At 36.7% G+C, this 14,658-nt stretch overlaps 1 protein-coding gene across 1 annotated transcript in view; it reads right to left on the bottom strand.

Annotated features, from left to right (window-relative positions):
- The window catches only part of LOC140148501 (leucine-rich repeats and immunoglobulin-like domains protein 1), an 81,152-nt gene extending 70,338 nt beyond the window's left edge, over window positions 1-10,814 (bottom strand). The window contains 2 exon segments of the mRNA XM_072170482.1: window positions 2,712-3,038; window positions 10,300-10,814. Coding sequence (XP_072026583.1) covers window positions 2,712-2,926 — 215 coding nt within the window. The 5' untranslated portion in view covers window positions 2,927-3,038; window positions 10,300-10,814.
- Between the last annotated feature and the right edge of the window lie 3,844 nt (window positions 10,815-14,658).

Raw genomic sequence — 14,658 nt, 5'->3', positions numbered from 1 at the left:
CACATGCATAGTACATCTGTACATGCAAATGTACACATTTATTTTTGAAATCAAAATACATACGATTGATCACTGCAAGACGAACAGGAGAAAAGAAATTCCTTTCGAGAACTGATTTGCCGAGTATCAGTCATTTTTGAACCCAGGCTGTGTTGTGATTTAGTTACCATTTTCTGAATCTTGGTGTTCAGGCCTATAATTTTATGTATTCAGATTTTCAGGGACCAAAATAACCTCATTTTAGGGGGTACTACACCCCTCGATAAATTTGTGTCTATTTTTGCATTTTTTCTCAAAAATTAATAACACAGTGGTAACAAAAGTTATGTATATTATAGGGGCAAGGAATCCAATTACTACACTGGAATTTCAGTGACCCAAGACAAGCGGTTTGTTATTTATTATAAGAAATAAGGTACCGCTAGGATGTACCTCGTTTCCTATCATATATACTGAACCGCTTGTCTTGAGTCACTGAAATTTCAGTGTAGTAATTGGATTCCTTGCCCCAATAATATGTATAACTTTTGTTACCAGTGTGTTATTATTTTTTGAGAAAAATGCAAAAATAGTCACAAATTTACCACAGGGGTGTAGTACCCCCTTAAGGCACACTTATACTATGATCAGCTCTTAATAGGCGGGAATTATTACTTACTGCGCGAGTCAATAAAGTTCCAACTTACGCACGCGTAAATTCACAAAAGCACGCATCATTCACGCAAAACGCAGTTCGCGTAGGTGCTGCGCCTAGCTGTGTGTACGCCATTCTGTATCAATCCACGATGTTATGAGTCCCGCCTATTAAGAGCTGATCAGAGTAAAGTGCCCTAAAATGCATTTTAAATTAAAATTATGACCACAGTGCTGTGACACACATTCTTTACTTTATTAAATGTGAATGATGTGATTGTCTTGGTGCCAAGGCAAGGGACAGTATGATTTAGCTAAACTGCCTTTAAAAATAGGTGCCATGACAAAACGAACTTTTGGACCCTGTGCATTTGTTTACATGAATTAGATCTGGTGAATTTGAAACTTCAGTTGTAATCACCGACTACAAACATGTTCACATGCAATTCATGTATGTAGATAACTGGGTATATTCCAAAACATCAATTTCTAGAATAGCACAAGATTCATGACAATGGATGGAGTCTTGATGGAGAATTCTTCATGTCTTCCTACGCGTACAATACATATTCTCTCGGTCGGGGCCACGTCACATCCATTCATGCATTGGAGTGAAAACAACTTATCGCATATTTTTATTTGCAGAGAGTCGAACCTGGCACAATAGCTTAGTGTGATAGCTTGTGATACACTCAGAGTTCAGTGAATGCGAATGTTGTTTTCACTCCAGTGCTATTGTTAGCCGGTTCATGCCCTGATGTTCGACTGACAGAATAATTTAATGTTTTGCCAAATCCAGCATAATTTTGACGTCGCACCGAAGGCAAAACTTATAGTAGGGCACTTACTTTTTTTATTATAAAGTACAGTTTATCGTAGTGTCCATGCATTGTTGACATTGCATTGTCAACAATATTAATGGCTGCATGAAATTTAATTTTAAGTTTCCTCATGTCCATGACATGTAACTTGGGCAGATATTAGGCCAAATAAAAAATAAAACATGTTTCACGTCCCCTCCCGCTTCCTTATTTGAGGTTTCTTCAATTGTATTTTTATTTTTTGAAATTCAGTCATAACTTTTCAAAAAATATGTCTAGGAAGGAGAGATGCTTTCTATAGCCTTGCTAATATACAAGAAACACTTTTGGAAGGTTTTGAGATCATTTAGAGGGGTCCTACCTAGACTCGCTGAGTCTCATGGACGCCGTTCCTATGTCCATCAGACTCGTATTTCCCATTTTGGATGTCAATGGGAAATACACACTTAACGACGGCGCCGGTTAGAAACTTGAAAAAAAATCGTTAAAATTTCATCAATGTATATAAAAGTGGTACCAACCGTATTGTGCTTGCTAATTTAAGACTCGGTTGAAACAAAATTAAGGATCGAAAGCATTTTAGTGTCCAAAAGGCAAAATTATCGTCAAAGTTCTGCGAAATCGGCACCCTTGCGAAGGGTTCAGAATTGAATCGAACGAAAATATCCGATCTTTGCGATCAAAACACAAAATTACAACTTTAAACATACTATTGGCAAAAGACATTATTACCAAACAATACAGATTAGAAAATTTGACATCATTTTCTCAAAATATTGAAAAAATTTGCTCACCAGACATCGAAAAAGTACGCAATCCAATTCCCGTTCAAACGCGTGGGAAACTGAAAGTGCGATAATCGTGACTAGTCCTACCTATCAAAACAACAAATAAAAAGAGGCCTCCTCCTTTTTCCAAACATTATTGTGTACGCTAAAACAGCTCTAATTATGGGTATTTACACAGACTGTGCAATAAAAAATAAAAAAATAAAAAGCCCCCTCTTCCTCCTTTTTTTTTTTTTTTCTTACGTGAAACATCTTTTTTATTTTACTTGGCCTTATCATATTTATACCAATCAGATCGCAACCCCGGGATCGCAACACTTCGTAACATTTTACAGCGCTTGATTATCATGATGATTTGATCAATATATAGAAATTTTGTGTTGTATGACTTGAGTAAAGTGTGACCTGTCATTACTAACATCATGCATTCGGTTCTTTTTTGCATGCAAATTGAATCACAGATACTTACAAAATAGTGACCCAACTATGGATGGGTCCTGGAATCCGGGTCAGTTTTTGTTGACTACAATCAACCAATTCCCCCAAACAGGCGCAACCGTCAGGACATAAGATGCTCTGTCCCTCCACCAATTCCGCGCTGTTCAGTAAAACCAGCCCCAGGCCTAGGAATGACACAAAAGCGATGTACACACAACACACCAAACTCGGAGAACGAGACGCCATGTTGTTCCCTACTGGGGCTTCAAGCTGACCCTCACGTCGCGAAGCTCGCTACTCCGCGGTAAATCCACACTGCTATACGCCTTTGTATGGCCTCACCTGTCCCGTTTTATCGCTGAAAAATCGACAGAAACATGGTTTTAGTCCTTAGCTATCCTTAGATTACATTTGAAAGAAGAAAGACTCCATTTAGGAGTGAAAAACTGTCGAATTTGACATCGTAAATCGCTGATTCCTGTGTCTTCATTTGTTTGTCTCTGAATAGTAAATGTACAGGCACACAATACGGGAGAGGATTACGGTACGTGCACAGGTGACCCTTCGTGTGTAATCAACCACCCACGATACCCCATAGAGCTGAGCGCATTCCGCCACCATAAACAGCGATATAAGATCCTCGCTGATTGGCTAGAAAGGTGTCGGATTGACCTCTATAATATTAGTACCTAATGAATATTAATCATCAATCAATTATACACATGGATGGAACTTGGCCACCTGCAAGTGAATTATCCCATTGAATTTACGTGTTCGCTTGAATGGAAAATAAGATCAAAATAAATAGATTTAGAATTGAAATTGCAATTCAAAAGAACCCATGGCAATCATTCATAACAACTTTGCACAATTTATTTTCCACACAAATATTTCTATTCACCACCATGATTCAGTTTTAAGTTTGGTTTATGATATTCAAAAGTCATGAAAAAGGTAAATATAGCCATTTCACATTCTGATATAGAAAAAAAACATAATAATTTTTCCCAAATAAAAATAATAATAATAATATAATTTTTGATAATAATAATATTACAATAAGTCAATAATAGTATCAAAATAACAATAATAGGCCTACAGGCCTAATAATATTAATAATGATACACTATAATTGTATAACATTAGCAATATAGCCTAAATAAATAAGGGGGCTGGCATTTTCTTCGGAAGGGGGTCACAAATATGTTAGGGTTAGGGTTAGGGATTAGGGTTAGGGGTTGGATATTATATTTGCATATGTTCCTTCATAATGAAGGATATACCCACCGTGCACCACCACCGATACACCTTACTCCCTATAACAGGCTAAAATTGTATTGAAATCAGTTTTTTTTTAAATAAAACAAACACACTATCTGGTTTATCCCTTTGGTCATCAAAATTGTATGACACCCCCCCTATTTTTCTCTCCAAAATTTATGACCCCGGCCCCCAGTATAGGCCTACTAGTATTTGGGATCTCCCCTTCCGAAGAAAATCCCAGCCCCCTAATATTAATAATAATAAGGGACTGTTCAATATTTACGCCGCGCCGGGGGGGGGGAGTGTGAGTTTTAAGGAGCAGCCGATTGTTTGGGGGTCTTGAGGGGGAATCTGAATTCAAACCATGAGGAGGAATAATATTCCTCCTCATGTTAAGTTTTCAATGGAGAAAAGGGGTAGAATAAGGGGGTATTCCAAAATTTTAGAGCGACGTGAGGGGACGGTGACGCGAAATATGTGTTGATTTTTTTTAAGTCAAAACTCCCATCTCCTGGCGTAAATATTGAAGCAGAAATCATATTTATCATAATAAGACGATATCTGTAAAATAACCATACACAAACAGATACAAAACTTTCTTCAATAGTTCCTTGTAAGTATTAATTTAATTTCCTTTATCTTGATCAAAATCCTAAAAGGGAAATTGCTTATTTCATTGATCATTGCCCTTTTTTAAGACTCTAGGATCCCGAGCTTAAGAAAAAACACTGATTTTTGCGGCCTTTCGGGAACTACAAGATTCTGGGTTCAAATATTATAGGCCCTAATTAGGCTATGATCTGGTCTTTTGGTAAAGAGATGCGTCTTGAACTGAGCATTAAAAAACAATGGTTTAATTGTTTATTCGCTAAATTGGTTGTTTTGTGCGTTTTATGTTTATGATTTATAATTAGGTCTACTCATTGCTTTCTGTTAGCCTATGGTTTTTAAATGTTTAATGCAGGGCACTGTGTATACATCATTTTAGCTGGTCAGGATACCCTGGGTAAATATGATACAATGAATAAATAAATAAATAAACAAACAAACAAACATTTTACAGAGCTGGACGTCAAAACACAAACAACATTCCAGAACATTATATTAGTTGCATTTCCACTCTGATCCGGTATGCGCTGAAAGCTTTTCTTGGAACCCCCCCGAAGCCTTGCCCCTGTGGGATGCTGGCCACCCTCTAACGGGATTTTTATGTATTTTTAGGCCATTTTTACCATTAGTCTTAGTTTTGCCCCCCCCCCCCCTTGAAAGCCGCCTCCCCCGGCTTTCCCCTCCCTCTGCAAATCGAAGTCCTGACTACGCTACCATATATGCTGTATTTAGCGTATGGGGTGCAGCTGAAACAAAACAAACAAACAAAAACAAACAAACAAACATGTGTTCATTATCTACAATTTGAAAAGCTGCAGGTATGGGTCAGGTGCCTGATAGTGATTTGGGTGGAACTACAAAGAATGGCGCCCTCACTTTAAGGATTGAGAAAGTTAATGTATAGAGATCTCCGAAAAGTTTTTCGATAAATTCATCAATTTTTCAAAAAGTATAAATCGCAATTTAGGTCTGTCACCCAATTTAAACATTTTTTTGTGGTGTCCAAGTTCATAGTTCACAGATTACCTGGAATTGCATATTTATGTTTCAGCTATTGCTGGGAAAAAAGGTGATGTTTCTAAAAAGCGTTTCGGCTTGGATCTTAGTGTCCGTGATTTAAATTTTCGCGCGCTCCTTAACCCTGGATAGCTACGCCACTGAATAACGAACCTTAAATAAGCCGGAATTCCGAGCTAGCGGGAACCGAAATGGAAAATCAAACAAAACAAAACAAACAAATAAACAAACAAACTCACAAACTAACTATACTAAGAACAAATCAAATAATTGACGGGAAGACATTTTAAATGGGCAACAAAAGTTGTGGGTGAACCATTTTAGTATAACGTAGAAGGGAAAATAATAACACAAAATAATTATAATAATCATACAAGAGGAAAGAGAGAAAGGCAAACAGACATGCAGATGGGGAGAGAGCGAAAGAGAGAGAGGAGGAGGAGAAGGAGGAAGGAGGAAGGGGAGAGGGAGGGAATCCAAGGGAGAGACAAATATACAAAATAATGGGAAAGGGAGACAGAGACAAAAAAGACAGACGTGGGGGACATACATGCAAACTGAGAGACACACAGACAGACAGAGGGGAAGAAAGTCGACACGAGAGTGAGAGAGAGACAGGTAAACAGACAGACATACAGGGCCGTATTTACCATAGGGCCAGATGGGCCCGGGCCCATGGCCCCCAAATTTAGGGGGCCCCCAAAATTGCCCTGTGCAGTGTGCATCTTCCATTTTAGCCGAAAACACCATGTTTTGGGCAAAAATTGCAAAATTTTGCGCGCTTCGCGCGCACTGGTCTTTTGTTAAACAAAATTCAATTTCAATCCGGGCTAAAATAATCTAAAATTGAAATTTTTTCGCGCGCAAATGTCCTAGTAAAATCTAAAAACTTGGCCACTTGAGTGCACATGCCTTCCTCACAGTGCGTTTGGGGCCTCCAAATTTTGGTCTGGCCCAGGACCCCCAAAAAGGTAAATCCGGCCCTGCAGACATACAGATTACAGATGGGAAAAGGGAGACAGTGAGAAACAAAGACCGACAACCGCGCGGGGAACCGCCAATAGATGATGGACATACAGACACACACACACCCACCCCTACAGACAGAGTGCTAGAAAGATACAGAAAGGTTTGTATTCAAAAATGATTATCTTATAAACCATCCATGCACAGTTTCCACCTCGATACACCTGAGCACACATTTTCGTCCAAGAGCTTCCAAGCAAGCAGTGAATTGTCTCTGTACACAGTCTTTGATTACATGGTTGAGTGTATAGCATCGTAAGAGCCGTGTGAGCTTCTAGCTGGAAAATAGGCCTTTGTGATTGTTTTTTGTCAAATGACCTCAAGTGTTCCCTTCATCCAATCAGAATTTTGCTCCGTGCAATATTTTTCAAATTTTATGTCATTAAATGAAAGAGCACACTTATAGTAGCCTCATTAGAATGAGCAATTTGCACGAATCTTGTGCAAAAAGTTACTATTTTCGCCTGTTTTGTCATACGGTTGTAAATTCAATGAACTATGACTTTGCTAAAGATAGACTGCAGAGAGGGGATGAGACATAGTGACATACAGACGACAGACATGTACTGGGAGGGTCAGACATAGACAAACAGAGACAGAGAGAGATGAATTTGTCAAATTTAGTATTTATAAACGTATAATGTTTTTGCATTTAGGCCTATTGCTCGCGCTCGTGAATTAGGGAACATAATAATGATGAAGATGCACGAAGCTTTTATAGCCCAGTCATATCATCATCATCTCATGAAGCTATTATCAGTATGATCACGGTGAAGTTCATCATGATAATCAAAATGCAGACGCAATACTTTCATCCAATTTTATAAGGATTAAGCAGTGAGCGAAGAGGGAAAAGCTTTTCTACAAAATTAACGCCACAGGTCATTTTTTCTTACGCAATGGAATTAATATTCGCTTTTTTTCCAGCGGATGAGGAATATGCAATGTATATAATATTTTATCTACTAAACCTATATAATTTCGAGGAGTGTTATTATATAGTGTCAGTACTCTTTCGTTACGGTTTCCTGGCAAGGAAGAAATTTAAATTAATTTGTAACAAAATTGAGACATTTTTATATCATGATGAGTGTATTAAATGTGCAGATGTGAATAATATTGCTGGATCAGGCCAGATGTAATCATGTTTCATACAAAACAACACGGGTTATCATACTCTTTGATAAAAACTTATTTCATAATAAAAATAGGAAATACTTAATTAATGATCACAAGCATATGCTTATGCATCAAATATATCTCCCAGATATGATATATTGAAACCGATTCCCTCTTCCTAGGTATAATTATTTGCAACTTTACTGCTTTCATCTATAAATTATGCTCATTTTAATCGCGGTTGTTGTTGTTGTTGGGGTTTTTTTTCTCTTCTCTCCATCAAGTCTCTCTGTGTCTCGGGGGGGGGGGTAATTTATTTGAGCGATTATTGCGTTTAAGTGGTAGTAAAAATATCATAATTAAGATTTAAGTTGTCTGTTTGTTGGTTATCAAAAATGAAAAACTTGGAAAATTGCTATAAAAGTGTGTTTGATAAATGACATTGTCACAAAAAATGGGTAGAAAGGTTAAATTCTTTGTATCAATATTTCAGGAAAATATCTGTATGAAAAGTGTCAATAGTTATGTTTCACAACATAATAATAATTGAAAACATAAACATATTTAATTAGTCTTAATTTACAAATGCCCACGCCAATTGCTATAGTTGTCTATATACAAATATGCAAATTAGATCTAATTAATAGTAATTATATATTAGGCTATAGGAGTCATTTACGTGCACTGTATTTTCGCAAAGCCTAATTTTTGCAGAGTGCGAAGGAGCTAACGAAATAATGAAAACAAATCATTACATGTTGACATGATTGAGACCCGCGTTGAGATAAGATTCTAGGAAGATGCTACCCTAGATAGCTTGATCTTATAAATAGTTGAGACTCTTTCAGAGATAGGGGGGCTATCGTTCCTTGGGTTTGCAGTTTCCTCAATAATCGCACTCAGTGTGTGAGATATAACCAAACCTTATCTGAGTATGCCCCTTGTGTGCTGGTGTCCCGCAAGGTACCAAACTTGGTCCCATCATTTTCCAGGCTGTCATCAACGACGCTGCTGAAGGTTGCAGTTCTCACTACTGGAAATATGTCGACGATCTCACATTCGTTGAGAACCGTGCGTGTAGAGAAAGGCAACCTTCAGTCTGATCTTGATGACTTCCTGGACTGGTCTGTAAGTAACCACCTGAAACTCAACCCTGACAAATGTCAAGCCATTCAAATCTGTTTCATGAGAAACCCAACTTCTCATCCCATTCTGAAGATAGGCCATTCATTGCTTTCTTTTGTTTCATCTGCCAAAGTCCTGGGCATCTTCATACAGCAAGATCTTAAATGGGATGCCCAGGTGGATCACATGTGCAAGTGTGCTAACAAACGCCTCTTCATGCTCCGTTCTCTGAAACGTTTTGGTTTCAACGTTTCGGAGCTGACCACAGTTTACGTTGGTTATACGTCCCCTGTTGGAATACTCTGATGCCATTTGGCATTCATCGCTCACTGTGAAACAATCAAATACACTTGAGCGAGTCCAAAAAAGGGCATGTAGAATCATTTTGGGTGTTAATTATATTTCGTATGATAATGCAGTTAGTGTATGTAAGCTAGACTCTCTCTCTGCCAGGAGGGAACAACACTCGCTTAAGTTCGCGCAATCGCTTGCTAAATCAGAGCGTACCAAGATGTTGCTCCCTCCAGTAGAAGTGAAGTCCATGGAAGACAGCTGAGAAATGCAGCCCATATCTCCAAATTGCGTGCACGCACAAGCAGATTTGCTGAAAGCCCCATTCCCTACTACATTAATCTGTTGAATAAGCAGTAGTAGCTTGTGTGCTGGTGGCTTCCCATTGTGCCCTTTTGCATCTCTCTGCTGTTTTTCCATGCCAAGTTGCTTGTTTTTTTACTTTATAATTATGTGTATTTGATTTCTTTCATAATATTTGTTTATTGTCTCTTGTATAATGCAATTCGGCCGTTTGGCCGCGATGTTGTGCAGGTTAATAAAATCATATCATATCATAAGGTGTATGCTAGTGTGATTTGAGAAAATCGAGCAAATTTCACCCAGGCCATCAGGAAAGTATGAAACAGGATCATTCAATTTTCACCCTTTTGCAAGTCTGGAATGATGCGATAAGAGTCTCGCAGAATAAGGTTCTATATGAATAAGGTTTACCGGTCTGGCTTTTTTACCTGCTGGTGGCTGTCAGAACCGTGTGCAGATCTAAAACGCTTTTGATGAATGAGCTTTTAGAAATTGAAAAACTTAAAATCATCGGTCACAATATCTGAACATGAATGTCACTATTTTTCCATGTTGACCGTGCATTTACTCTCTCTAGATTAGTAATAGGCAATTGGAAAGACGGTGATATCCAACAAAATATTGGGAAATGACCAATAAACTCGGGCAGAGAAGGCTTTGCATGGTGCACAAGACCAACGTAACTTGCATCGGCAGTGATGACCAACCGCGCTGCCAAGAAATATTCAGTCGCGTGTAGTCTGGTTACCTACAAATGTATATTATCAGATCTGGAACCATGCATATATCCAGTTGAAAATATTTACAAACATTTGAATGTTTCTTTATGAACAATTAAATACTGATTTTATCGAATGCAAACTTACTTTTGAGTCCGATTCAATCAATATCGACAAATGTCGAATCGCCAATATCCATTGTGAATCCAGAGCTATCCAGCATTTAGAAAAGTTCTTACATGTAAGGCCTCAAAACCTCAATGTTTTTTTAAAAACAAATTCAGAGTTTTGATTTCAAAAGTCAAATTCAAGTTAAAGGAAAGGGTAAATTATTCATAAGTATATACCATGTTGCGGTGTTGAGGAAAGCCTTCCTGAATTCCAGCGCTATTCGGATTCTATTATTCCTCTGTGGAAAGGTGTTGGTATTATCGTTCATGCGAATAATCGTGTTAAAATTCCCCACACCGATTAATAGAGAGTTCTCCTGATTTCAACGCAGAAATGGCACACCATACTGTTGGAACGGTCAGCGTTCTGCTAAATCCATACGAACGGTTAAGGCAAAATTAACCAAAAATATTCAATAAATATTCCTGTTTAAATGTTTTGGCTTCTTATGTCTTTCGGGACATAAAACAAGAAGCGAAATGAGAGAAGTCATCATAAACGAGCGATGCTGTATTTCTGTCACTTTTGGTAGCTGTGCTCGGTAGGCGGCGCTGTTAACCGTTGAAGCGTCTAATTAGTGTATAGAAATTTCTGTGCTTTGACGAATTAGTTGACACCAACTGGTTCAGACATACAAAAAGGTGGCATTTGTTCACCTTGTTGATCAATCAACTTTCAAATAGTTCTGTGCCACAGATACTATTTGCTTGCCAAAAGCCCTTTCGAGCTCTTTCGATTGCTCGACAGTAAAATACATAATATAACATGCCATTGCCATACACATGACGTCAAGCTGGATGTATGTGCATTTATTTTTTATTAACTCGTTCAAAGGTTTAGCTTGGACTGTTTGGTACATGTATAATAAATATTAAATGTATGAAACGGTTACTGTAATGTATGTATTTAAACGTTTAAAAACGTGTAAATGTTGAAGGCTTAACTTTCACCAACTACAACAACATTCGACAACAGCAATAGCAATAACAAAAGAAAAATATTGTTCATCGCCTACCATTAATATCATACATTATACAGGGTGTATCAAAATGATTGGTACTGTAGGCCTACCCATCAGCTTTGTTGTCTAATGTAACGCATGCTTCTTCCACATTCAACATAAGATCCTCTTGAAATGACTACAACATTTATCGTTATGACCTTTTATAACATAAATGTACAAATAACATGAATAAGGTGGATGTTATCCGGCATTTTGATGTGCAGTCTTGGCCACCAATCATTTTGATACACCCTGTAAGACCCGAAATAAGATTTTTACTGACGACAAATAAAATCACGAAATAAAACGTTTATTTCATGCCATTTTTGGTGTTACAATAACAACTTTAAAAATAAAAATAAATCGTGAAAATAACCAGTTGCAATTTGAAGAAGCGTATATAAACATGATAAAAAAGAAGCTTAATTAAAGATAAATAAATGCTTTCTTGTCTTAAATACTATATGGGACTTCAAAATTAATAATAAATGCATCGATTGGTGAATATATTAAAGCGAGCTGGAAAACGTGAACAACAGAGTGAGAATATGGTCAAGATAAATCGTGAAAATAACCAGTTGCAAATTTGAAGAAGCCTATACAGGCTGTATCAAAATTACTGGTACCCATAAATTTTGATGTTTATTGAAAAGCGTGTCTCTTCTAAACATGGGCCCTATATATGCTAAACATGCAGTGCAGTGGACACTCTCGAAATGTATAGCTTATGACTTGTTATACAATTAACATGATTAATCTACAAATTATTTGGATCATATGTTGAATTTTGATGTGTCAGACTCATCCATTAATCTCAGAAAACTGATGGGTACCAATCATTTTGATACAGCTTGCATCTGAAGAAGTTTTAACTGCTTTCTTGTCTCTTATAATTTGCTTATACATTCGAAGGGGGATTTCAAAATAACAAATTCATATTAATATTTTTATTATTACGATTGGTGAAATATGTGAATGTCAAAATATTATTTCGTTCGAAAAGGCCTCTTGGAACATGATGAATAATTGAAAGGCATCTATGATGAGTGTGAAATTTCAACAGTAAATGACAGGGGCACATGCATACCCGGCACCTTCTCATCTTACGCGTTTCCACTTTGATCGCATTTCTCTGCTTAATTTAAGGGACCCACCTCATAACCAGAGTGAAAGACTTCCCGCTGTCAAGTTGGCTAGCTTTCTATTTAATATATTATCTATCATATATATTCATATATTTTTGTCCGCTCTGTAAAATAAATTGAACATTTTACACCTTTGAGTTTAAAATAACCTCTAAATAAGTTAACACGTCGTGTGATTCAAAACAATTTTATTTCATTTTGTACAATTTGACGATGTATTCTCTGAGTATTAATGATAAAAGGCAATGTACTTTAGCCTAAAGGTCACCATGGTCACGTGCATTTTTGTTCAAAATTGCAAGTATTCAAAGATGACATTCATTTAAATGTAGCCATTACCTGGGAGCCATTATGACCCTACCTCATTACAAAGTTAAGGGATCTAGAATGAGCGTTTATGGCGTTTCGACAGTATTTTTTGTGGGACATGAGAGCACCTCAGACGTATCGAATTGCATTCTGAATACGAAGAATATCTTTCTGATATCAAATAATTTTCATTTTATGAAATTCACGATATAATACAAATTTTATGACAAATTATCAAAATTTGATATTTTTCAAATTTTGATATATAACAGTCCTCGAAGTAAATTTTATAAATCTAATGATATATTCTTAAAGTGTATGTAGCTGGGAGGAAAAGCCGACGATCAATTGAAAATTTTGACCTTTTATATTGAAGATATGGATTTTTTTCCCAAAAAGACCTAATTTGTTTTGGTGTTTTGGGGAAAAATCCATATCTTCAATACGAAAGGTCAAAATTTTCAATTGATCGTCGGCTTTTCATCCCACCTACATACACTTTAAGTATAAATCATCAGATTTATAAATTTTACTTCGAGTACTGTTAAATATCAAAAATACCAATTTTTAATGATTTGCCATAAAATGTGTATTACATTGCGAATTTCAAAAATCAAAATTATTTGATATCAGAAGGACATTCTTCGTATTCAGAATGCAATTCGATATGTCTGATGTGCTCTAATGTCCCACAATAAATACTGTCCAAACGTTCATACCCCTTCCCTTAAACGAATGTATTAAGCTTTTGTAAAAAGTATATCCACTTAGATTATGAATAGATGGATAATTAAAAACAACAACTTTTTTTAAGTTTTAAGGAAGAAGAACATTGAAACACACCTTTTGCGAATCTGGGTGTGCTGAATATAAAAAAATAAATAAAAACTTTCTTTTTTTGAAATGGTAGATGTTCAGTCTAAAAGTAAAAGTATTCTGCCAGCTCTCTGATTGTTCATTTTTTAGAGTGGAATACCAGAGAAATATCATTAGCTCATCATGTTCCTGTCTAAAATTTCACATTTGAACTAAGTTAAGGGGGTACTACACCCCTGGCAAATTTTGGGCCTATTTTTGCATTTTTCTAAACAATTATAACACATTGGTGACAAGTTAGGTATATTATAGGGGCAAGGACTACAACTACTGTACTGCAAATTCAGCAACTCAAAGCAAGTAGTTATTGATTTATTGATCAAATATTAGTTTTCCCCTCATTTTTGACTGTAACTCCACAACTGTTGTCTGTGCTGAAGTAAAATTTCCAGTGCAGTAGTTGTAGTCCTTGCCCCTATAATATACATATCTTACTTGTCCCCAATGCGCTATAATTTTGGAGAAAACTGCAAAAATAGGCACAAAATTGGGTAGGGGTGTAGTACCCCCTTAAAGCCATGCATAATATACGATTTCCATCAAATTTGAATATTGTTACTTACTCAAAATGCTGAAATAATACAGGGGTGTGAGTGACCTCTATTGAAAAAAAGAGGAACTTTGTTCAAAAAAGAGTTAAAGTTAAATATGCTAAAATGGGCTGAAAATGAAAGAAAAAGCTAAAATTTTGCCTCAAAGAAATTTCCAAAAAAAGAGGAATTCAGCTTAAAAGAGGAGATTTCACATCTCTGATAATAACACATTATAACAGCTGAAATCTATTCCAAACCGTTTTAATCTGTTGAATTTTCACTTTGTTTTAAAGATACACACTGCATTCTGTGACGACTTTGACATCACCGAAAAGCCGAAAAGTGAGCTGTCTACAGTGGCGTAGCCAGGGGGCAAAGGGGCACATCCTCTATGAGAAGTCTTTCTCCTCTTGCCCCCCCCTGCCCATTTTTTTGACCATTTTGTAAAACTTTCCCCCTTTGAAAGTTG

This window comes from Amphiura filiformis, chromosome 3, assembly GCF_039555335.1.
Source record: "Amphiura filiformis chromosome 3, Afil_fr2py, whole genome shotgun sequence".
Taxonomy (NCBI): Eukaryota; Metazoa; Echinodermata; class Ophiuroidea; order Amphilepidida; family Amphiuridae; genus Amphiura; species Amphiura filiformis.
This window is presented reverse-complemented; position numbering and strand designations above follow the sequence as displayed.